The sequence below is a fragment of the Rhinatrema bivittatum genome, chromosome 3 (genome assembly GCF_901001135.1).
Source record: "Rhinatrema bivittatum chromosome 3, aRhiBiv1.1, whole genome shotgun sequence".
Classification (NCBI taxonomy): Eukaryota; Metazoa; Chordata; class Amphibia; order Gymnophiona; family Rhinatrematidae; genus Rhinatrema; species Rhinatrema bivittatum.
This window is the reverse complement of record NC_042617.1, coordinates 226,249,376-226,276,379: the sequence shown is the minus strand read 5'-3', so window position 1 is coordinate 226,276,379 and position 27,004 is coordinate 226,249,376. Positions and strand designations below refer to the sequence as shown.

At 44.1% G+C, this 27,004-nt stretch overlaps 1 protein-coding gene across 1 annotated transcript in view; it reads left to right on the top strand.

Moving 5' to 3' along the window:
- UNC93A (unc-93 homolog A) overlaps positions 1-27,004 on the top strand; it is a 226,717-nt gene that overhangs the window by 106,473 nt on the left and 93,240 nt on the right. Inside the window, exon 5 of the mRNA XM_029596970.1 lies at positions 12,664-12,875. Coding sequence (XP_029452830.1) covers positions 12,664-12,875 — 212 coding nt within the window. The remainder of the gene's footprint in view (positions 1-12,663; positions 12,876-27,004) is intronic.

Below are 27,004 nucleotides of genomic sequence, written 5' to 3'. Positions count from 1 at the left end.
GGGCGTGAATAAAGAGGAGGCAGCAAAACACTGCACGGAGCGGCAGTAGCCACAGAGGCATTCATGGAGCGGGATGCCAGTGGTTGGTGTTCCACCTTCACGGAGCAGAAGGATGGAGGGCTGCCATCTCAAAAAAAAAAAAAAAAACCAGGGGTGGGTAAGAGTATGGGGCAGGGGTGTGGCCTGCTTGTTACAGCGGTTGCTACCCCTAATTGAGCTGGATGTTCACTTGGATGCAGATACAGCGCTGCTCTCTACATTGGTGGTGGGGTGGAGGGGAATTAGGGCTGGAGGGTACTGGAAGCCAATAGTAACAGGTGGGAGAGAGAAAAAGGGAAATAAAAAAAATGGATAAAGTGCGTAGCTTGCTGGGCAGATTGGATGGGCCGTTTGGTCTTCTTCTGCCATAATTTCTATGTTTCTATGTTTGAGCAGGAAAGGGCTCCCCGGAATGGGTTGGCCCCTAGAGTGGAGCACGAGCCTTCAAAATGTGGCGATGTGGAGCAGGGTGCCATGCGAACAGTGGTTCAACATGGATCAACAGGTACTAAGCGATAGGCAGGCCATCTACCCCGGGGAGAGTTCCCTTTCCTTTGAGCAGGAAAGGGCTTCCCAGAATGGGTTGGCCCCTAGAGTGGAGCACGAGCCTTCAAAGCATGGCGATGTGGAGCAGGGTGCCATGCGAACAGAGGTTCAATATGGGTCAACAGGTACTAAGAGATAGGCAGGCCATCTACCCCGGGGAGAGTTCCCTTTCCTTTGAGCTTGGCACAGCAGCAAAAAGGAAGAAATATTTTTCAATGGAAAATTCTATCAAAGTAGCTAGCAATTTAATATATCTCTACCCACAACACCGAAATCCTGCTTGCAACCTACCCCAAGGGGTAAAATAAGCAGAAAAATGCCACTCCTAGCAGCTTCTCTCAGTGGCACAGAGAGACCATCTCAGATCAATTAAAAAAAAAAGTGCGGTCAAAAAAAGCATGGCATTGGCCACATTAGCTGGCTGGCGGCAGCACTGCAACCAAATCGAACAAATATGTTTTTCAATGGAAAATTTTATCAAAGTAGCTAGCAACTGAATACAGATTTCAGAAACTCAGACTAGCTCTGAGTGCAGCCACCTCCCCGGACTACCTCCCCAGACCATCCCTGTCAAGAAAGTGCATGGCACGCCGCGTGCTTAACGTATAAATAGTGCTGCGTCATCAGGAACAGCGTCACAGAGCACTGAGTGAGAGCGGCGATTGGCTGCATTACAAAAAATTCTTAGCTCTGATAGATTGCATTCTGGTCTCCTTGCCAACCTGTCTGACCCAATATATGACAGGGCTGTGAGGTCACATGTCTCACAGGAAAGGGCTGGTTTTTTGCTATCTCCTATTTCAAACGGCAGCTAAGAAATCACTGCGAGCCAAAAGAATGAAACTAATATGATATGTTGTATTCGTGGGGGATCGCGCTGCGTTTTGCGAACCCATGAATACAACGAATAGGGACGTATGCGTTACGGATTGCCAATGCGTTACTAACGAATGCACATCCCTACTATATAGATTAAAGTGCACTCAATGCTATTACCCATAAGAGGAATAAGCTATTCAAAAGCACTTACAAATCCTGACTTATCCATCTCACCCACATACTCATGATTTCCAAGCCCAAAATTGCCAGAATTGTCTCATATTTCAGCCTAAAATACAAATGTGTACTTGATCATCCATGCTATCTATTACTGCCAGCCAGTACCTGGTGAGGGATGGGGGGGGGGGGGAGAAAGATGAAGACAAAGTTAAAGTATTTTACTGTATTAGTGATATACTTATACAGTTATAGTGCTGACTGGTAAACCAAAAACTGTCAAACTAGAAGCAGCACCAATCTTAAAGAAGGACATATAGTTCAGGCCATAATGCTGCAGATGAAAAGGTACACTTCAGGACCACTGTGAACTGAAATCTGCTCAAGGGAGAGCAATCAGAGTGCGCTAAGAATTGTTGTCCACCACTGGATCTCACTAAAATGTATTCTTTTATGTTGCCCAACTAATGCATCATGCATGACCCACTGAATCAAAAGAAAAACAGTTTGCCACCGGACAAGAAAACACCAGATGTAATCAGTCCAAACGTTATCTTTGTATTGCATGCCACTGCATGATTTTATATTCCCCCGCCTCCAAAAATGGTTTTTTTTTTTGGGGGGGGGGAGGGAGGGATATATCGTGCAGTAAGGGACACCAAGGAAAAGGCAGCCAGAAAGATTATCACTTCAGATATATATGTTGCCATTGATGACAAAATGTGACTCAAGACAGCAAAAAATTGTGGGTGAAGGACTACCAAGCATCAGAACTGATGACAGTCTCCAGTGCCCAACCTAATATAACACTCCTAATGTAAAACTGAGTGAAGGATTTGGTCAAACCTGGGCCTTGCAGAAGAAGACTTGGCTAGCCAGGTGGAAGTGTGCCAATCCTTGCTTTCAGGGAACCAGATCACCCATGCAAAGCTCTGGACATATGCTCTTCTGGAGGCTGGGTTGACAGATCTGTAGAGCAAGACCCATGAAATCAAGCTCCAAAGGCCTATAAGTGATTCAGAACTAGTTTTCCCATTGCATCAGCTTCTGATGCCAACTTCCTTAATACTGACCACATTCAAAAAGAAAGAGTCATTTTGGAGACTGGGACATGCTTTACTCACTCAGCAACATTAAGCTTCAGAACAAACTCCCTCAGCAATTCAGTCACTAATGTAACATCCCCTTGACCGCTTACCTTGCAGGGCATTCCTGGGTCCAGGACCAACCTGGAGGAAACCCCTCCTAGGATAGACTCCATCAGTCCTCACTTTCTTGGTGCCTGGTGCCTTCACCTGGGGAAGAAGGTGTTAGTGGATGGGATTTCCCTCCCTTCATCCCAGGAAAATAAATGGGCTGTGAACAAGGCTGGCAGTATGTACAAATATATACAGGTTTATTAGACAATATAAGTATATACATTTCTACATGACTATGTGCAAGGCTAATAGGATGTTGAACAGCACAATTATCTACTCGTGGCTAATAGTCTAAGGTCACATAACTAGATACATTTCCACAAAGTAGCAAGAACATTTAATATTTGGCAATTTGGGGTTGTTGGCACTCACAGTATCCCACCATATAGAATAGAAGGGACCTCTTGAGTTCCCACTTAATCAAGTGTTATTATTTTCCTCTCCTTTTTTCCCATATTTCACCCATGTAAAAAGATACAACTAGGCTGGTGGGCAGTATTGGTCTGGGGGTCCATTGTATCTAAACCGCTACCATCTCCTCAATGCCGCTTCTGCTCCACTTAAAGGTGTGTGCTAACACTGGGGTCCATGCCTTCCTAGGGACCTGAATCCACCTCTTGGTCTGTCACTGGGATCTACACCCACCTGGGGAACCCAACTGCACCTTGACTTGCTGCTGGGGCACCTTTTTCCTGGGGGACAACTTGATCTGCGACTGGAGTACACACCCTCCTGGGGGACCACACAATCTCAGCTGAGGTACACATCCTCCTGGGGGACCACTTGATCTGCCGTTGGGGTCCCCTTGCTCAAGGGGACCCAGAGTCATCTCTCAATCTGCCGCTGGGGTCCAATCCTTCTGAGGGACCGCTTCATCTCTTTGGTTCTTCTCCCTTGGTAGGTGGGTTTTTCTGGCTTGGTTAATGTTCAGTGATTCAGACCATCCGCAGCCTCAGCTTTCAGTGATTTTTAGCTCTGCTAAGCTCATGGCCAGTCATTTGCTGTTACCCAGCCTGGATGGGAAACCTTCTCTCAGCCAAAAGGCCAAAACCTAGGCAGGACATGGAAAGAGAAAATATACACAACCTGCAATTCTGCCTGATCATTCTTTTTTGTTGTCTGAGAACTGAGTACCCAAGGGTCTGACTCCCCTTGTTAGTCAGGGTGAGAATCTGTTTGCTTCCTAGGACTGCTTTTCAGTGCATTTTTCTCACAAATCTCTCTCTCATTCAGAATTCTCCAATATAGGACTTTTCCAGTCATAGTTCTGTAATTTAAGATTTTGTTATCCTTTGATTTAAAGTGATATTTCACTGTAAGTTACCAACAGTAGTTCAGGGGGCTGTGACATGCAAATCCCCTACCTGAGTCTCTGCCTCATTTATTCAATGGTCATTTAAGCACCCTGGCAACCTTTTCAATCTCATTCTGGGTTTTCCTGGACTGGCGGCTCATGTTACATAGCTACATTGTCCACTTTGTTTCCTCTGCTGTAGTTCACTTAAATGGCAGCATACTCTTTAAACTTCATCTCCTTTGGGAGGGAGGTTCACTAAGAAATATTTAGAAGATTGTCAGGCTGATTACCTAAGTAACTACCATATTATCACACTAGAATATCTGTTCTCTGATTTAAGCTTCCATTACAGTCATACTCATTTAAAAGTCATCTAAATCTTTCACTGCTAAAATATCTAGTCTGATTATGTTAGTTCTTTTGGTATGCCCACAAGGACCATTTGCTGATGCTTGCAGGTTGGGTGACTTGAACAGTTTACTGTTCTTTGCTAGTAGTATCATTTAAGACAAGTTTCCTCTTGTGCTTTTTTCCCGGACACATTTTTAAAAAGCAGCAAGGTAGTCCTTTTTTCTCTATTCAGTATTTTTGCATATTTATTTTTTTAAAGTATTTTGGCAAAATATGCAAGATAGGAGGTTGTAGGTTGTCTTAAAGTCTGTAATTTTACTTAGAAGCTAAGGAATATTTCTTAGCTCTCTAATGCCTTCAGTTATGAGTTTATTGCTGTAATATAAATCACATAAGAAGATCAGGAGATAAAGAGGTGTAAGGAAATGGCAAACAGTGATTTATTTATGTAATAAAATTAAAAGATGGACTAACACCACCTACTGAAAACTTCATTGCTTAATCATGTGAGATATGTTTGCTTGATTTCAACTCCTTTACTGTCTGTTTAGTGTACTGTCCACCCAGACTTATAGAATCCAATGGCTCACCATTGCTTGAAACAATTTTAAAGTATTTAATAGATACTCTAAAAATAATTCTAGAGATTTCAATATACATATAGAATTAGAAAATAAATCCAGTGCTTGTAAAACCTTTTTAAACACCATATCAGCGATGGGATGAACCCAAATTATTAAAGGACCGACACATAAAGGTGGCCACACTTTAGATTTAATTTTCATAAATAATGAAAAAATTATGGTAAATCACATGAAAATTACACCTATTTTATGGTCAGATCACAGTCTTATAAGTACAGTTTTGAACATTAAAAATACCACAGCTGACCACAATTAAACTAAAAAAACAATTCAATATAGAAAAAAACATTACCACAGAAAAGCTAACCATTAAAATAAACAATGTTATCCACATGTTATCTTTGGATAACATGGACAACGCAATTCAGTCATGGGTTGAAATGAGCCAGAATATAATGGATAAGTCCCCTTACTGAGAAAAAAAAAGTCACAATCAAAGATAAAAGTAAGCCATGGTATTATAACAAAATCAGAGAACTAAAAAGGCATTTAAGAAATAAAGAGAGAATATGGCAAAAAACAAAACAAAGGGAAAAAACGAAGGGAGACTATTAACTTCACAAGAAGTGTCTGCATCGGATTATCTTTAAGAACTTTAACTGTCAATTGTTCTACACTGAAATACATCGCTCGATAATTCATACATTATAAGTGACTGCAAGTGATTGAGAAGACCGGGCGCTCGCCAGTTCCCTTGGAGAGACGCCATCTGGCTTGCTGATGCAGTTCACTTCCACATCATAAATTTGTCGTCTTCAATAATTAAAAAACTAATCAAAAATCAAAAATAAATATAAAAACCAAAAATTAAAGTTAAAAAATTGAAAATTAAATATTAATTTAGATACAAGTGAGCAATTGAATACAAATTAATAGTCTCCCTTCATTTTTTCCCTTTGTTTGACTCTCTGACGGGAGTTTTTGCTCTTTTCAAAAAATCTTGTTAATTACATTGAGCAATGGCTGGTACAGAACCACTTAAGACACTCAGCTTCACACCAGCAGACCTCCAAGAGCTACTTGCTTGACCTTCAATTTTCAATACCGATGTTCAACCATCTAGCAGTGATCAATGGGGCTCTTTACAGAAAATTATGCAGCGTTCTGTCAGATCCACTCTACATGCAGATACTCTTCGCGAATATTGTCGTTGTCAACGCATCCCTCGAGGCCTCCGTGTAATTAAGGAACCACATTTATATAAAGAAGATCCTGAATTCCTGATCAATTGGAATGCGATCTTAAATAAATGCAGTTTAGATCTCATGATTTTAATTATTAGAACAGCACAACACAAAGATATTGATCTTCAAGAAGAAATTAGTGCTTTAAAAACTGAGATCTCTACAAGTGCTACTGACATCAATGCATTCCAAGATCAGATGGAGAAATTAAAAGAATCCATTGAAAAATTCTGGATTGATTTAAAACAGCTGAAACTGGACACATTTAACCGGGACGAGAAAGATTATACGACCGGTTACGTATATCCATGGATGTGTGAAGATAAAGTTAAAACATACAATCGAAAAGTTACCTTTGATACAAATAGCGATGACTCATCAGGAGATGAACTAACTAAAAAATCGGGTGCTTCTTCATCAACACTACCGACATCAGGAGAGAATCGTTTTTTAGAAGCCCGAGGCCGGGGGGGTCGGCGTCAGTACAGGACCAGAGAGGGCAACAAATCATGGTCCGATCGCCAATACAATACACGACAGACTCGCTCACACAACAACAGGGATCTCTGATTCTTAATCTTTCACGTTTCACACTTACAGTTTCACAAATTCAAGTCCTTGAAAAAGGTCTTTCTTTCATACCGTCTCCGAAAGCCAACTTATTTGATTTAGAGGTAGCAATATTTAAATTCATTTGTAAACTATATTTAAAACAATTCTTCAAGGATTCCACAAATATGGATATTTCTATCCTCAAGAATAGATCTACATGGTGTCCTCCGGGTATACCAGATCCTGTTATTCACACTTTTCATCAGGTAATATTACGTCAGATACGCAATAAATTCACCACTCATCTTAATTATTCTAACTTGACCAAAGATGAATACAGTGCCATTCAAGAATTACGCAATAATGGAGATCTAATCATTAAGCCCGCAGATAAGGGTGGAAAAATTGTGGTTATGGATCGTTCTCAATACGTTCAAGAAATTGAATGTCAGTTACAAGATTCCCGATTTTACCTACCTTTAACTCAAGATCCCACAGAAGAGATTATGAAGGAAATTGATACTATTGTCACCATTGGAACTCAAGCTGGTTTTTTGACCAACAAAGAAGCTGCTTTCCTAAAGCGTTCATTTCCTAAAGTACCTTTATTCTACATTCTACCTAAAATCCATAAAAATTTGATCAACCCACCAGGCAGACCAATTGTTTCAGGAAGAGACTCTGCACTTGAGCCACTTTCCCAATTTGTGGACTTTTTTCCAGCTCCATTCGTCCCTCAATTACCATCCTACGTCAAAGATTCCCAACAAATGATAGCTTTACTAGAACACATTCAATGTGATACCACAAATATTTTTCTGGTAACTCTAGACGTGGAATCTCTTTACACGAGCATACCCCAGATAGAAGCCATAGATATTGTTTTTGAATATTTTGAACTATGTCCTCGTCCGCATCGAATACCCTCAGACTTTCTGTTGTCCTTCTTACAAATGGCATTACAGAAAAATTATTTCGCTTTTGAGAAACTGTTTTTTCAGCAAATACGTGGTACCGCCATGGGGGCAACCATGGCGCCAGATCTCACCAATCTTTACATGGGCCATTTTGAGATAAACAATAATAATCCGTTTTTACAGTTCATAATCCTGGCATCGATATATAGATGATGTGTTCATCCTATGGCAAGGAACTAAGACTGATTTTGACGCTTTTTTTAATTGGCTCAATTCGTTAAATGTTCATTTAAAATTCACTGCAAATTTCCAGGAGCAACAGATTGTGTTTCTAGATATTCTTGTAACGAAGATCTCCAATGGTTTCATTACAAAACTACATAGGAAACCCGTGAGCAGTAATACTCTGTTACACTTCACTAGTGCTCATCCGAGACACCTTAAAGAAAATTTACCCACCAGTCAATTCTTCAGAGTTCGACGCCTATGTACAACCATGGAAGACTTTAAACTTCAATCGCAAATGTTATCACAATGTTTTCTGAATCAGGGCTACCCGGCTCGGTCTATTAAAAGAGCCTATACCCATGCCAAATATACGCACCGTGATTGGCTCTTTCTACCTCGACCGGACACTACAGAAGAATCGGACACACTAACTTGTGTGATTCCATTTTCACCCATGGCCTCTACAGTGAAATCTATCATTTTAGAGAATTGGCACATACTACGTTGTCATGAAGAGTTTTCCCAGATGCCCCTGTGCACTTATACCCGCGGAGCCAACTTGAAGGATCAGCTAGTTTTCACAGATTCTTTACCACGAGCAATATCAAGTGGACAGGGATCCCACCAAGCATGTGGTCAATGCTCAGTATGTCAGATCATGATGAATGTTACTTCGGTACATTTTGCCTCCATTAACTTTACGTTAATGTTTTTATGATCTACCACTACTTGCCTCTCCTCAGGCGTAATATACATGATTCAATGCCCTTGTGGGAAAGTTTACGTGGGCAAAACACGTAAACATGTGCCAAACACCGCTCTTGTTTGGCACATGTTCGAGTTACTGCTCCATTAGTCAGTCACTGCTTAGAGTTCACCCATACATTTGATCAATTACAGGCTTGTGTCTTAGAATCAATCAGCCCGTCATGGCGGGGAGGTGACTATAATCGCCGCCTCCTCCAGTCCGAACAGCGCTGGATACATCGTTTAGACACTTTACAACCCAAGGGACTGAATGCTAATTCAGATCTACAGGTGTTTCTTTGACTGATTTTTGATTCAGCACGTAATGACATCATTGAATTTCTATTGGCTGCGCAAGAGTTTGGTTGGTCTGTTAAAAATGGTGCTGAAATCATTGATTGTTTTCTGTCCATCTTGAATTCATGGAGAGACCTGCGGGTCCCGAGTAAGGATACTACCGGTTGCTCCACTGAACGATAAGTACAGGAGATGCTCTCCATGATATAATGATTTGGTTCATTTTTTCTATGTTCAATATTAGAATTGAAAAAAGAAGAATTTATGCGGGAGACCTGTGGGTCCCATTGTTGAAAGATTTGATGTGAAGACGGAGTACAGAATTTAACAGCATCAACTGTATTTTCCTCTGTTTGAGAATTTCTTATACGCTCAACGTTGTTAAAGACGGAACTGTTTGAGAACTTCTTATACGCTCAATGTGTTAAGTTTGGCTCCTGATGAAGCTGGCAACAGCGAAACTTCGGCCGCAGTTGAGCCGCTTTTAAGGCATATATACCGTCTACTGCATAAGAAGTGTGGGCCGCTTTTAATGCATCTATACCGTCTACTGCACAAGAAGTGTCTGCATCAGTTTATTAAAAACGAGCCGTATTTTAAGGCTTACATATTGTACACTTCACAAGAAGTGTCTGCATCGGATTATCTTTAAGAACTTTAACTGTCAATTGTTCTACACTGAAATACATCGCTCGATAATTCATACATTATAAGTGACTGCAAGTGATTGAGAAGACCGGGCGCTCGCCAGTTCCCTTGGAGAGACGCCGTCTGGCTTGCTGATGCAGTTCACTTCCACATCATAAATTTGTCATCTTCAATAATTAAAAAACTAATCAAAAATAAATATAAAAATCAAAAATTAAAGTTAAAAAATTGAAAATTAAATATCAATTTAGATACAAGTGAGCAATTGAATACAAGTTAATAGTCTCCCTTCGTTTTTTCCCTTTGACTCTCTGACGGGAGTTTTTGGCTCTTTTCAAAAAACAAAACAAAACATGTAATGAAACACATTTTCTTATGGAGTTCTAGCCTCTAAATATCAAACTTTAATAAATAAAACAAACAAACAAAAAAAAAGATTATTACGCATCCAAAATTCATGATATCAAATATAATTCCAAAGCACTATTCTCGATGGTGCAGACATTAACAAATGAGATAACATCAAAAACAGATATATCAGTGCCATCGGTTGAAATATGTTATAAACTTGCTAATTTCTTTATCACAAACGTTCAAAAATGATGTAATGATTTTGGTAGTTATCCTACCCATAATATTTCTTTACGACCAATGGATGATCACAAATGGATTTACTTTAATCTTACATCCATACTGAAATTGAAATTAGTACTAACTAAATTAACTAAACTAACTAACCATCCACACACCCCCATAGACTTACTCACAACAAAAATTTTAAAATCAATAGATGATATAATTGCACCATATATAACTACAATGACAAACTTATCTTTAAAAGAAAGCCTCATCCCAAATATTTTAAAATGTGCAGATGTTAGACCAGTACTAAAACTCAACAAAAAAGATACAAATGACCTAAATAATTATAGACCCATATCAAATCTACCAGTTCTAGCTAAAATCATAGAAAAAAAATAGTGCTTTTACAATTATCAGATAACAGATTCACATAACTTGTTATTTCCATCACAACATGGCTTTAAGAAAAACTACAGCACAGAAACACTGCTACTTGCCTTGCAGGATACTGTATTACGAGGATTTGACTCAGGATGTGCTTATTTGTTAGTATTATTAGATCTATCAGCTGCCTTCGATACCATAGATCATAACATCATGATTGTAAGATTAAAAGAACTAGGTATGGGAGGGAATGTAGTAAGAATTGAAGGATGTTTGTCAGATACTTTTCAACTAGAAACAGGACTTCTGCAAGGGTCAGTATTATCTGCTATGCTATTTAATATATATATATGTGTGGCCACTTTGTTGTCTTTTATCAGGAATGGGCATTAAATATTTTATATATGCCATTGGCATATATCCATTGAACACTCTTTAAAATTATTAGAAATTTACTTTTCAACCATAATACAATTACTTAGACAGATGAACTTAGTCTTGCATCTAGAAAAAACTGAAATTATTCTTTTAAATATGAAAAATCTCATCCTTATCCCCGGCCCCAATTGCACATTTATATGAACAGACAAAAATAGAATTATCTGAATATGGGCACGATTTAGGCATAATAGACAGTAAGCTCTATTAAAAATAAAGAATGGCTATTATAAATTAAATATATTAAAGCGATTAAAACCACTTCTACCCCATACCCATAATGATTTTAGGACAGTATTACAAATGTTGATTTTTAGTGAACTTGATTACAGTAACACTTTTACTTGATTTAGCACATACAACAATCCAACCGTTACAAATTTTACAGAATGTGACAGCAAGAATATTGATGGGCAACACTAAATTTGAACTCATTACTCCAATCCTCCCATTTTTTATATTGGCTCCCTATTAAATACAGAGCTCAATATAAAATATTGACAATTATACACAATTCATTATATAATAAGAATGTAGAATGGCTGAATATGTCATTACATTTATATACACCTAATAGGACTTTAAGATCGGCCAATAAAGGTCTTCCATTTTGGGTACACACTTGAGTAAAGTCAGGGCCAGATCTATTTCAATGGCTGGACCTAAGCTTTGGAACAACATGCCAGTAGATTTGAGAATGGAACCAAATACTAAGCTTTTCAAAAAAGGCTTAAACGCTTGGGGGTAGATTTTAAAAGGTTGCGTGTGGGCGTACATGTGCGTGCGCTACCCGGCACGTGCACATGTACACCTGATTTTATAACTTGCGCACGCAGGCACGCGCAAGTTATAAAATCAGGGATCAGCGTGCACAAGGGTGTGCACAATTGTGCACCTTGCACGCGCAGAGCCACACAGCCTTCCCCCGTTCCCTTCCCCCTAACCTGACCTTCCTACCCCTTCCCCTAACCTTTCCCCCCCAGCCCTACTCAACCCCCCCAAAACTTTTGTTGTACCTTTTCCACCTGCCTCTGGGTAGGCGCAAGTTGCGTGTGCTGGCCGATTGCCGGCACGCAATCTCTGACAAAACAGCAAATGGCCACTATGCCAGGAGCAGCTAATCCCGCCCCCAACCGCCCCTGCCCTGCTCCCTCCCCACCACTTTTTGCAAGCCCCGGGACTTACGCACGTCCTGGGGCTTTACGCGCACCACTGGGCCTTTTTAAAACAGGCCCGGCGCGCGTAACCTTTTGAAAATTCGGCCCTTGGTTACTTGGAATTGCATTTTCGGTCACAAATAAAAGATAGCTCTTTAAAGCAGATTGAATGTTATTGGAAAATTGATCTAGTATTTTTTTTCTCCTTCTTTCTTGAGTATGTGATTTTATTTAGCTCTTATGTATAAAATAGATTTCTTTTTATGCATTTTGTAAATTTGATTTTATTGTAAACTGCCAAGAATGTATTTCAGATTGATGGTATATAAATAAATTAATAATGATAATAATAATTTTGAAATAGCGATTTTCTGGTGGAGTGACTTTGGTTTCTTTTAAGTGTTGATTGTTATTTCATTGAATATTTCTGACTGATGATATAATATTTCTTTTGCAGGCTGTGGTATACTGGCTGTACTGCTAATTGGCATTTTTCTGGATCAGATTGACCAAAAAGAAGGGAAGACAAACAAGGAAGAAAAACTATCCTTCTGGACAACTTTCCTTGCAACCTTTTGGCAGCTTCAAGACATACGCCAGTGCCTCCTCATTCCTCTTACAATGTACAGTGGGCTTGAACAGGGATACCTAGCTGGTGACTACACAAAGGTATGAATGAAATGTTTATACTCTAAAATCAATATGTACTACACTGAGGGGCGGATTTTAAAAGGGCCGCGCGCGTAAATCCTTCTGGATTTACGCGCGCCGGCGCGTCTATTATGCATAGGCCGCCGGCGTGCGTAAAGCCCCGGGATGCGCGTAAGTCCCGGGGCTTTCGAAAAGGGGCGGGAGGGGGCGTGCCCCGGCGTTTCGGGGGTGGGCCCGGGGGCGTGGCGCCGGCCCGGAGGCGCAGTCGAGGCCTCCGGACCACGCCCCGGGACCGGAGGACGGAGCAGGCTGCCGGCGACGCGCGCAAAGTTAAGGGGGGAGGTTTAGATAGGGCCGGGGGGGTGGGTTAGGTAGGGGAAGGGAGGGGAAGGTGGGGGGAGGGCTAAGAAAAGTTCCCTCCGAGGCCGCTCCGAAATCGGAGCGGCCTCGGAGGGAACATGCAGCTCGCGCTGGGCTCGGCGCGCGCAGGTTGCACAAATGTGCACCCCCTTGCGCGCGCCGACCCCGGATTTTATAAGATACGCGCGGCTACGCGCGTATCTTATAAAATCCAGCGTACTTTTGTTCGCGCCTGGTGCGCTAACAAAAGTACGCGCTCGCGTAGTTTTTAAAAATCTGCCCCTGAGATTGTTCACACAGTAGCCTGCACAGGCTTACTATCATTTCCCTTGGTAACCCTATTTCTTACCTCTTGCAATAAGGAGAATAGCAGGGAGCATACACTATAGTTAATCTATTAGTCTCCAAAGAGTGCAACTCTTTTAAAGATGTGGTTCTACTGAATTACCAGTTCATGCAAGATCTGACCTCAAATGGATTTCTTAACAATCTCTTAAATTTTCTATTCTTCATAGTTAGGGTACTTGGCTTTGGCAGCAAGAATTACTACAGCTTCAATGCACCAATAGCAGTTTTATCAATAGTACCTCCGACATATAACATCTATTGGTGCATGTAAGGTGACATTTCCCTATTGTTTACACAATATGTGATCATCATAAGAATAACTTACTGGTCTTAGTAATTCATACTGAAGGCAGAAAACATGAGCGTAGAGTTAGAATTTGATTAAAGGAATGTATGTTGATATTTTTTTTTTTTGGATTATAAGCCATTTTGCTTGTTGCCATATAAATAATATAACTTGAAAGACTAGGACCAAATGGTATGCAACTTGATTGGTAACTATTTGGATAGCATTTATTTATGTACTTATACTGTTATGATTGGTGGTCTGCGGGCCCATCCTGCAGACCACCATACTCATCTCCAGCCCCGCCACCAGAGGAGGACCTCCCCTCAGTGGGCAAGCAATGCTTTGTCGTGCTCAGCCAATCTTCCTCGCTTCTCTCCCCACTGCCGGGCCAAGTGTCTCTATCTGCACAGCAGGTCCCTTCTCTGGCCTGGCTGCCAACACTGCTCCTATCCCAGGCTCTCCCTAGGGGCACACACGCGCTGACGCCATCCCTCTTAAAGGGCCCGTGGTGGGAAAATACCTAAGGTACTCAAAGATGAGTTCACCGGCATAGGCTTATAAAATGCCATCTTGGCTGTTCTTCCTCGCCTTGGCAATGAGTCAGCTCCTTAGGGAGTAGTGTATTGCCTGCGTTCCTGTCTTCGGTTCCTGGTTCCTGCCTTGCTGTGATTCCTGAGTCTGTGTCTTCTGTCCGTGGTTCCATCGCCCAGTTGTTCCTGTCTTTCCTCGTCTGTAGTCAGTCCTTCTCATCAGTCCTCAATGTCTCTTCATGTCCTGGTGGTCCTTGTCTTCTTCCTCCCCACCTTCCTTTGTGGATTGATCTCCTGGCTTTGACCCTGGTCTGAACCCCTACACTGCATGAACTCTACCTGCCACAGCCACTTCTTGGACACTGACAATGTTTCTGCCACCTGCCTTCGACCACTGCCTGCACCCCAATGTTGCTGTGATCCACTTGCTCTGATCGCAACTTAACCCTGGTTTGTCCTTTTGATGCTTCTTGAGAGTGCTGGTCTGCAGCACTTTCTGCCTGCCTGGACTTCATTCACCGCAGCGGCCCCCGCCTAAGACCAGCTGTCCCTGGCACCTGAGGGCTGAACCTAAGGGGAAAATGGGCTGGTATTGGCAAAGCTCCAGTTGGGCCTCTGCTTCCGCCATCTCTGCCTGCCTATGGTGGGGACATGTGGGGCTCCTCCCCGCAGATTGCCAAGGCCATGGACTGAACAGAGATCTCTGCTTTTCAAGCCATTCTGGGCCTGGCTCAGAAGATCCAGAAGCAGCAAAGCTTTCTCGGAGTTCTAGTAGCCTTCATAGAGCATCTCAGTGCCTGCCTGGACTCTTCAATCTCCATGGGAACACCAATGACTCTTACACTGGCAACTGCCACTCCTGTGGCATTCCCACACCCTGTCATTCTGCTACCAGCCTCTCCCTGCTATGCCGGGGAGTCTCAACTATGCTGGGGGTTCATCAACCAGGCAATATGCATTTTTGTCTCCAATCCGCGCTGTTCCCGGATGGCTCCATGAAGATTATCTATATTCTCTCGCTTCTGGATGGCAAGGCCCTAGCTTGGGCTTTTCCCTTATAGGAGTACTCTGACTCCATTTCTCAGGATCGCCAACATTTTCTGGTGGCTTTTAAGACCGTAATTGATGACTCAGGTCACCAGGGAGCCTTTGGCTTGGATCTCCTCCACATCCGTCAGGGCATTCGCCCCCTTTCTGATTACACCATCAAATTCTGGCTGCCTCCGATCCATCTTCCTGGACGAACTGTCTTCTCGCATTAAGGATGAACTGGCAGCTTGTGACCTTCCCAACTTGCTGGAATCTCTCATTGAGTTGGTGAGATGGATTGACTGTTGGCTCCAGGTGCAAAGCCGGAGAGTTATAAGCATCTAGGAGATGCATGGCCACCGCCAGTCGGCCCCAGCATCTCTCCTCCCCACTGGAGTCTTCTCCTTCTTCTGGAACTCCTTTGGAGGAAACGATGCAACTTGTACGTGGTCGTCTGACCCCAGAGGAGTGCCTCCACCGCCGCCAGGCCTGGCTCTATCTTTACTACCGCAAGGCAGGTTACCTAATAGCTTGCTGTCTGATGAGGCCAGCTCTCCCGTTAACTCTTCCAGTGATGCTCTCTATGGGCAACCAGGACTTCATCACCCTAGCCCTAGTAGATTCCGGGGCAGGAGGGAATTTCCTCATGAAGACTCTTGTAGAACACCTCTAAATTCCCATGCTTTCTTGCCATTGGTACTCTCCTCCATCTATGTGGATCCCCTAATGGGGAGAATTACCCGCATCACATCTCCAATAAAGCTCCGTATGGGCTCCTTCCACGTCGAGCATCTGAAGTTCTACATCATTGGCAAGGCCATACATTCCATGGTTCTGGGATTACCCTGGCTCCAGCAGCACTCGTCTCAATTCGATTGGGCATCACTTCAGCTGTCCTGGGGGGATCCTGATTGCCATGCTACCTGTTTAGAAGGTAGAGGTCCTGCTATGTCTCTCTGCATCCACTGCTCCGGCAGGCCTTCCTCTGCAGTATGCGCAATACGCCAAATTATTTTCCAAGAAGAGAGCAGACACATTGTCCCCTCACAGGGAGTTTGACTGTATTATTGACTTGATACCCAGTGCCAAGCCTCCACAGGGAAGGGTGTACCCCCTTGTCCCTTCCTAAGATGATTGCCATGTCTGAGTACATACAAGATAACCCACACAAGTGGTTCATCTGTCAGTCCACTTCTGCAACTGGTGCAGGCTTTTTCTTCATGGCTAAGAAGGATGGGACTCTGTCCCTGCATAGATTATTGAGGCCTGATTGTAATTACCTGGAAAGACCATTATGCCTTGCTTTAATCTCGAAGTTGTTTGACCGTCTGTAAGGAGTGAAGATATTCTCTAAACTGGACCTCCAGGGGGCGTACAATTTAATTCGTATTCAATACATTGATGAATGAAAATTGGCCTTCAACACCAGAGATGGTCACTACGAGTACCTGGTGATGCTGTTCAGCTTGTATGACTCCCCACCCATGTTTCAAAACATGATGAATGAGATCTTCTGGGACCTTCTATATGAGTGCATGGTAGTGTATCTCAATGACATCTTGGTCTTCCCCAAGGATATACTCTCTCATCACTGGGATGTTCCCGGGTACTCCAACATTTCTGGGATAATCAGCTTTATGCTAAGCTCATGAAATGCTTGTTTGAAAAGGAGCACCTCTCTTAACTGGGCTACATCATTTCCAGCTGGGGTTTTAACATGAATCCTGACAAACAAGAGTATCCCAAGATTGGCCTCAGCCTAGCAGGTTACAAGCCCTGCAGAGGTTCCTGGGCTTCTCTAATTATTATTGTTGGGGTTGCAGACCCTTGGATAGGGACAAGAGTTGGTTCTACCACTGAGAGGCTGCCCCCAATGGTCCTCGTCGCTGGAAGGTGGTGCAGGTGAGGACGACCCCTGGAGCTTCACCTATACCAGCCCTCATTCCGCTCAGGTTGAACCCTTGGATACTGGGGCCGGCAGGTCTTAGATGTGGGTTGCCTCGATGAAGACTAGTGCAGCATCAGGCAGAGGTGAAGTCAGGAGTCCAGGTCGTGGCTGGCAGCGAAGGTGCAAAATGAGGAACCAATCTGAAAGTCCGGAGCAGGCAGCAGATGAGGTACCAGGCCAGGGGTCAAGATGGGCAGCAGACAAGCAGAGATGAGGAAGCAAGCCGAAGTCAGAACCAGGAGATCAAGCTGAGGAAAGGAACGCAGGAACTGAGGACAAGGAGAGGCACAGAGTCAGGAACACAGGAGTGGACAGGAACACAGGAACTGGAACAGGAATCAGGATCAGAAGTCAGGAACTAAAGTCACCGGGATCAGGATCAGCAACTAGCACTCCGAGGAGATGAACCTGTTGCCAAGGCGAAGAACTGGGGACTGAGACAGGATTTAAATACCCTCACTCCTGACGTCATCAATTGGGGCCGGGCCGAGGTTTCCTGCTGTGGCCCCTTTAAGAGGCCGACTGAGCTGCACATGCATGCACCTAGAGAGAGGCCTGCAGGAGGAGGATTGGCGGTGTCCAGGGCCACATGGGAGCCATGCCAGCGGCCGACTCTGAGTTGGAGCATGCCGCGTCAGCAGAGGAGAGGCCCGCGGAGCACCGGAGCAGGTAGGGGGAACTGGCTGCGGGTTGCCACAGCCGGGAGCCCCAACAGTACCACCCCCTTTATGCCCCCTCACAGGAGGACCAGGCTTGTTGGAGTGAGTGTGATGAAAATGCTGAAGCAATGACTTGTCCAAGGTGTTTGAGGCCGGCTCCCAGGAGTTTTCCTCCAGACCAAATCCCTCCCAGGATATCAGGTACTCCCAATGCCTGTGATTCTGTTTTACATACAAAATTTCTCTAACTTGATAGACTGGGTCTTCTTCAGAGGAAACCTCTGGGGTCTTGGGCAGTATAGAGTGGAATGTGGAGAGCGCCAATGATTTTAACAGGGACATGTGGAAGGAGTTGTGTATCTTTAAGCTGGCAGGCAGGCATAGGCGATAAGAAACTGGTCCCAGTCATTCGCTGACAGAAAATGGTCCGATATATTTAGGGGCAAGCCTCATGGAGGGCACCCGAAGGCTTATATGATGCATGCCTAGGCATACCCAGTTTCCAGGTCTGAACAGAGGAGCCGGACGATGGTGTTTGTCAGTCGTTTGCTTGACAGCGTTGGCAGCTCTTTGGAGGTTGGCCTGGGTGGTATTCCACAGGGTGAGGAGTTGCTGAACCATGAGGTGGGCCGACAGGGCACAGACAGAGGCAGAGGCAGTGGGGGTCTCGGCTGTTTACCAAAGACTACCTGGAAGGGATAAGTCCCCGTGGCCGAGTGCACATGCATTTGTGAGAGAACTCAGCCCAAGGTAATAACGATGCCCAGTCATCTTGACAGCTCAACAAAAGAGCAGATGAAGGTTTTCAGGCCTCGATTGACCCATTCAGCTTGGCCGTTTCCCTGAGGATGGAAAGCAGAAGTGAAATCTAGTTGTACTCCAAATTTCTTGCATAAAGACCACCAGTATTTAGCCATGAATTGGGGACTATGGTCAGACGTGATGTGCTGCAGAAGACTGTGGAGGCAGAAGATGTGTCGAGTGAACAGTTCCACTAACTCGGGTGCTGAAGGCAACATGGGCAGAGGAATGAAATGTGCCATCTTTGAGAACCTATCAACCATGACCCAGATCACCTGGTTCCCACTGGATGAAGGCAAGTCCACCACAAACATGGTGGAAATGTGTGTCCACACTTCTTGAGGCACTGGAAGAAACTGTAGAAGCCTCCACAGGCAATCTGGCAGTGGATTCTGTTGGGCACAGGTTGGGCAGGAGTTGACGTAAGCCTGAACGTCCTGGGTCATCCGGGGCCACCAATAGAAGTGTGATAGGCGTTCTAGGGTACGGGCTCTGCCCGGATGTCTGGCGGTGAGAGAATCATGGCTCCAGGCTAAAACCTTTTGCCGAAGGCGGAGAGGGACTACCGTCTTTCCCAGAGGTACTGTGCTGGTGGCGGCAAGGAGGATTCTGGTAGGATCCATGATATAGCAAGGCAAGTCAGACACATCTTCCATCTCATAAAGTCGGGACAGAGCGTCCGTCCTTGCATTCTTTGATGCTGGTCGGTAGCATAGCACAAAGTCAAACTGATTGAAGAAGAGGGACCAGCACGTCTGGCGAGGGTTCAAATTTTGTGCCTTGTTAAGATATTTTAGGTTTTTGTGGTCGGTGTATACTGTGACAGGATGTTGCGCCCCCTGCAACCATCGTCTTCAAATGCCATCTTAATGGCTAGGAGTTCTTTATCTCCAATTCTGTAGTTTTTCTCCACTGAGGAGAATTTGTGGGAGAAGAATGAGCATGATAGGGCTCCTTGAGTGGAGTACTGGCTGAGAACTACTCCCACTACGAAATCCGAAGCGTCAACCTCCACAACGAATGGGCATGATGGATCCGGGTGACGGAGGCAAGGTTCACGCAGGAAAGCCTGCTTCAGCTCCTCAAAGGCCTGAATGGCCTTGGGAAGCCAGTGTCTGACATCAGTGCCCTTGTTGGTGAGGGCAGTGAAAGGTGCCACATGTGGGAATATCGCGGGATGAAGTTCCTGTAGAAGTTAGCAAAGCCCAAAAAACATAGTGAGCAAAGTCCCACGGGTTGAGGCCAATCCCAAATGCTGGCCAGTTTCTCAGAGTCCATATGAAATCCTGTTGGGGAAATTGTGAACCCCAGGAAGGGCAGGGACTCCTGATGGAAGAGGCATTTTTCTAACTTGGCATACAGGTGATGCTCTCTTAGATGGTGGAGAACACGGCGGACCTCTGCACGATGGGAAATCAAATCTATGGAGTAGATTAGGACATTGTCTAGATAAATGATCACGTTGGCATGGAGCATATCTCTGAAGACGTCATTCATAAGATTTTGGAAGACCGCCAAAGCGTTATACAGGCCAAAAGGCATTACTAGGTATTTATAATGGCCATCACGTGTGTTAAAGGTGGTCTCCCATTCATCTCCCAGTCTTATCTGTACGAGGTTATATGCCCCACGGAGATCCAACTTCATGAAGATCTTGGCCCCTTGGAGGCGGTCCAAAAGCTCTGGAATGAGCGGAAGCAGGTACCTGTCCTGGTGAGTGATTGCATTGAGCCCACGGTAGTCAATGCATGGCCTTAATGAACCATCCTTTTTGGTCAGGAAAAAGAACCCTGCTTCAGCTGGGGAAGTGGAAGGATGGATGAATCCTCTCTCTAGGTTTTCATGAATGTATTGGGACATTGCCTGGGTTTCGGGTAGCGACAGGGGATAGACTCAACCATGCGGTGGCACCGTGTCGGGCAGAAGATCAATCGCACAGTCAAAAGGGCAGTGCTCCGGGAGAGTCTCAGCCTTCTCCTTCGAAAAGACATCAGCATAGTCCACATACTGAGCCGGCAAAGACAGGGCGATGGCAGCTAGCAGGAGTTGAGGATGAGGTATATGCCGAAGACAGGTAGAGAAGCATTTGGTACCCCAGGAAGCTACTTGCAGGGTCTCCCAGTTGATGTGAGGAGAGTGTTTCTGCAGTCATGGGAGTCCTAATACCACTGGGTGGATGGCCTTTTCAAGTATGAAGAAGGAGATCTCTTCCTTGTGAAGCACTCCGGTACAGAGAATCATGGGAGCAGTGCAGGAGGTGACCCGACCTGGCAGAGGATCTCCCTGGATGAAAGAGACTAGCAGCGGAGGAGTTCAATGAACCATGGGAAGTTGCAGCTGTTTCACTAGTTCAACTAGGATAAAGTTCCCTCCGGTCACAGAGTCGATGAAGGCCAGAGTTGTAAAGGGCCCACTGGAGTACTGGAGGGTCACAGGAATGTTCATTGGGGAGCGGGGTTGATGCAGCCTAGGGTCAGCTCCCCTATGACGCCTAGGCTCGAGTGTTTCCCGGATGCTCAGGGCATTGAGACAGTAGGTGTCCCTTGCCAGCCCAGTAGAGACAAAGACCGAGGGATCTACGTTGCTGCTTCTCCTCCATTGACAGGTGATTTTGGCTAAGTTGCATGGGCTCCTCATTGCGAGCAGGTGTAGACTCTGAGGTTGTTGGGGAGACCAAGGGTCAAGAGAAGGAAGGAGCCAAATGAACCTCCCAGCACTCGGGCTTCTGCTCCCTCATCCTTTGCTGAAGACACCAATCAATTTGGCCCGTTAGGTCAATGTGCACCTCCAGATCCTCGGGTAACTCCGAGCAGCCAATTCATCTTTTATTCTGGAGGCCAGGCCCTCGAGAAAAATGCTCCACAGGCTGTCCTTGCGCCATCCCAATTCAGAGGCCAGGGTGCGTAATTCCACGGCATATTCGGCCAGAGTACGAGACCCCTGGCAAAGGTAAAGAAACGCGGAAGCCGCAGTAGACTGATGCCCTAGATCATCAAATACTTGTCTGAAAGTCCGGTCAAAATGGGGAAGATCCGAGTATGAGTCCCCAAAATCCCACAGTGGGGAAGCCCAGGCCAGGGCCTTGCCGTCCAACAAGGATGAACATTGTTTTGACCTGGTCGCTGGGGAACTGCATGGGCTGGAGGGAGAACCTCATGAAGCAGTGGTTCAGAAACCCATGACACTGCTTCAGATCCCCAGAATAGCGAGGAGGTGCTGGAAGATTCAAAGGAATGGACGGTTGCAGAGAAACCGTTGGAGGTGGAGAAGAGGCCCCAGGCATGGGAGGAGAAACCCAGACAATTGGCCAGGTGTTCGACCATGGCCACCAAGACACTGCTGTTACGGCTGCAATCATAGGGCACAGCTGTTACTGCTGCAATCGTTGAGCCAGGCTTGGGATGGCCTGAAGGCCGGACAAGTCCGCCGGGTCCATGGCCTTGGCAAACTGTTGGGGTTGCGGACCCTTGGACTGGGACAAGAGTTGGTGCTACCACTGAGGGGCGGCCCCCAATGGTCCTCATCGCTGGAAGGTGGTGCAGGTGAGGATGATCCAGCTGGCGCTTCAACTATACCAGCCCTCGTTCCCCTAAGGTTGAGCCCTTGGGTACCGGGCCTGGCAGGTCGTCTTGATGAAGACTGGTGCAGCGGCAAGTAGAGGCAAAGTCAGGAGTCTGGGTCATGGCTGGCAGCAAAAGTGCAAAACGAGGATCCAATCCAAAGGTCTGGGGCAGGCAGCAGATGAGCGAGATGAGGTACCAGGCCAGGGGTCAAGATGGGCAGCAGACAAGCAGAGACGAGGAAGCAAGCCGAAGTCAGAACCAGGAGATCAAGCTTAGGAAAGGAATGCAGGAACTGAGGACGAGGAGAGGCACAGAGTCAGGAACACAGGAGCGGACAGGAACACAGGAAATGGAACCACCAGAACAGGAATCAGGATCAGGAGTCAGGAACTGAAATCAATGGGATCAGGATCAGCAACTAGCACTCCGAGGAGATGGACTTGTTGCCAAGGCGAAGAACTGGGGACTGAGACAGGATTTAAATACCCTCAGTCCTGGCGTCATCAATCGGTGTTGGGCTGAGGAGGTTGATAAAATATTGGTTATTATCTGTAAAAATTTTGATAATTGTATTCCCCTGTTTAATATGATGTTATGTGGGTTGTCATTGATTGTTGCTTGGCTGTTTTTATTATAGTTTGTGGATGGCTGGGATACGGCTACCAATTTATGGCCTAAATTAGGGAGCTTTTCTGAAACACTAAAATAGCACAAGGTTCTTATGGGGGTTTGCATAAGCGGTTTTTCAGCTATACTTTCTCTACAGTCAATATTTAAGAAATATTTTAGAATATTCCAAAGTCAGAGTTGATTGAGGCAGAAAAAAATCTTAGGTAAGATATTTGAACACTAGATCTGCTAAGAAAAAGATGAATATATCATTGAGTTAATTTTGGATAATGCTTTGGATGTTCTGTTCATTACTGAATCATGGCACACTGGAGTAGCTATAATCTTATTCAATCAGATGTGCCTAGAGATCTATGCAAATGAAGGGCAAGCAATACAAAATAAGAGGGTTGCAGGCGTTAATATTTATAGGAATATGCTTAATACTATGAGGTATCCTTTGGATTTATCTAATGTGGCAGAAGACATTTTGCTGAAATTATTAAACTGGTCCTTCCATAGTCCTATCCTCCAGTTTCTTCAATATCTTCAGTTTTGGAATTAGCAGAAATTTTGTCTGCATTGCATTTTAAAGTCAGCAACTTAAGTATTAATGGTGACTTTAATCTTTATGTAACCAAGACTCTAATAATGCTTACGAGTTTGTCCATGGCAGTTACTAGTCTAGTGCAATTGGTGGATTTCCCCACACATGTATTAGGGCATAACCTAGATTTATTGTTTTGCCCCGAGAAGGAAGTGTTAACTGGTACCATTCAGGACTAAAGACCCTTGTCCATCTTATCGTCAGATCATTCTGAATTATTATTTACTTTGACAATAGGGACACTAGCTGAACTCTCAAGATGCTACTTGAGAGTGCAGCTCCTAAGAACTTTACTGAAATCAGTTAATTTCTCACAGGTTTGAGCCCTCACACTTAATTTTTTTCAGCTCCAAAGGTGTTAATTAGGGGACCAAGCAAATAGAAACATAGAAACAAAGAAATGACGGCAGAAGAAGACCACATGACCCATCCAGTCTGCCCAGCAAACTTTCACACTTATTTTCTTTTTTCTCATCCTTATCTGTTACTCTTGGTCTTATACTTATCTATTTATTTATTTAAAAGTTTTTATATACCGTCATTAAGTTATTTACCATCATAACGGTTTACAATAGGGCACATATATCAAGGAGAATATAGAGCATACTTTAACTAGAGGGTGCCATTATTATTCGGTAACAATACAACATTAAGTATAGAATGGTTTATGACATGGAATTATCAATGATGAAATTCTCATGGAGGGGTTGTATGTTTATTGCTATTCAACCTCTTGGTTTGACTACAATTATTTGAGGGCTAAAATAATTTCCAGGCACGATCTGATCGTTGTGCGCTGGGTGCTCTAAGTCCGCTTATCCTTACTTATTTGCTTGTGTCGTTCTCTTTCTTGAAGGCTTATGTGAAAAGCCAGGTTTTGAGGTGTGTTTTGAAAAGTTTATGATTACTTTGAAGTCTTAGATCAAGGGGCATTGTATTCCATAATATGGGACCTGCCAGGGACAGTGCTCATTCCCTAACCTGGGTTAGTCTATCACTCTTGGCCCTTATTAGTAACGTTTTGATTCTAGTTACCTTTCACCCCCACCATTTATGTAGAGAGCAGTGCTGGAGCTGCATCTAAGTGAAGTATCTAGCTTCATTGGTTAGGGGTAGTAACCACCGCAAACTACTCCCACGCTTATTTGTTTACCCAGCCTGTGCAACTCAGTCTTGTTGGTTGTTTGAATATAAATCCTCTTTTCTTCATTCCCCCCGCCATTGAAGTAGTGAGCTGCGCTGGATATGTATTCCAAGTGAAGTATTGGGCTTAATTGATTTGGGGTAGTAACCGCCATAACAAGCAAGCTATACACATGTAATTCAGTCCTTGTTGGTTGTTGTCTGAATATAAATCATCTTTTCTTCATTCCCCCCTGCCGTTGAAGCAGAGAGCTATGCTGGATATGCATTGAAAGTGAAGTATCAGGCTTATTTGGTTTGGGGTAGTAACCACCGCAACAAGCAAGCTACTCCCCCGCTTTTTTTGTGAATGCAAATCCTTTTTTCCATATTTCCTCTTGCCGTTGAAGCATAGAGCAATATTGGAGTCGCATTAACCGCCCTGAATATGCCCAATCTTGTCTGACCTCGTGTATATTAGAAGAATCTTTTGCATTACTGCAACAAGGAGTGAAGAGGGTTAAACCTGATCTTCCATACCCTGCTAAGATGGCATCAGGGAACGAACTTAAAGTTTCTCTGCATTCATTAATGAATGAGATCTTACAAGTCAAGAGCCTTATTGCACAATTGAATCTTTCTGATCGCAAAGAGTAGATGGATGCTATTCAGAAAGAAATGGAAGAGATTGGGTTGAAATTGGCAGTGCAAACAGAGCAAATTGTTGGATTACCAAGACAGGTTAAACAGATTTTTCATTTGTCTTATATTATTACTTATGTTATTTTTATTATAATGTGAGTATATGCATTGTATTTGGATGTATTTTGTTTCTGTTGGACTGCAGTGTGTTGGTATGGTTTATTGTCAGTAGGATGTATGTGTTTGTGGTTTCATTCACTGGTTTGGATCTAAGTGTAGTGCTTCTGGCCTGTTCATGATTGTGTGTGGATGGTTGGAAAAGGTACGAAAGGTGGATGTACAATCCAGTGGGAGCACTGAGAGGAGAATATCACCTTGCTGGGGGCTGGAAAGAATCAGTAAGTACTGCTTGGAGAAATTTTTAAAACTTAAAATTATTGGGGAGAAGTAAACTATTGGGGTATATTATTTAGTATGTTTGTGTGTTTTATTTTAATAGGTAGTCAGAAAGTCAGGCAACAAACAGAAGTTTGTGTGTTTTATTTTAAATAGGTAGTCAGGAAGTCAGGCAACAAACAGAAGTTTGTGTGCTTGTATTTCCGAACCCTCCCACCCCTAGCTCATCCTTTAAATTATAGGCAGGTGTCACTTTCACACTTAAAAAAAAAATAAAAAAAATTATTCAGCCTTTTAACTTAAACTTAGAAATTCTCCATACCATATCAAGAGTTTGATCATTCCCTTGTAGGTTACTACCAGATATACAGTGAATACACTAATAAATTTAAAGGACCCTAATTTGTACACAATCCTACACCCATAGCAACCTAAAACTTAACTGGGAAGTGAACAAATTTAAGATCACGGCAGCAGTCCAGCAGCAAGAGGGGGCCACCCAGTCTTTTGCATCGAGTATCACATGTATGATTTTTTACCCGCCGGTGAGAAATTGTACATGTGTATCCGATGCAAAGAGCTCCCGTCTCTCAGAGAATAACTCCAATCTCTGAAGGCTAGAGTGGCAAACCTGGAGGAGCCAAGGCAGACAGAGAGGTATATAGATGAGACCTTCAGGGACATAGTAGCCAAGTCCCAACTCCAGTCTGGCATTCCTGATGCTGCCTTGAAGGAAGAAGGTCTCATGATCGGAGATCATTAACCTGGTGCAGCAGGAAATGATCCTGTGGAAGGACCTGCTCTCCTGGTGGTGCATCATCCTCTCGCACCATGAATGTGTCTCCTAGGGCTTCTGCCAAGGAGGGAAGGTTCAGGTCGGCTGTCATAGTTTGTGATTCCATTATTAGGAATTGAGACAGCTGGGTGGCTGATGGGCGTGAGGATCGCCTGGAAACATGCCTACCTGGTAGGGATGTGAATCGTTTTTTTGACGATTTAAAATATCGTCCGATATATTTTAAATCGTCAAAAATTGTTAGAGCCGCGATACAATAACAATTCCCCCGATTTATCGTCAAAAAATCGTAAATCGGGGGAAGGGGGAGGGGAAGGGGGAGGGCGGGAAAACCGGCACACTAAAACAACCCTAAAACCCACCCCGACCCTTTAAAATAAATCCCCCACCCTCCCGAACCCCCCTAAAATGCCTTAAATTACCTGGGGTCCAGAGGAAGGGTCCCAGT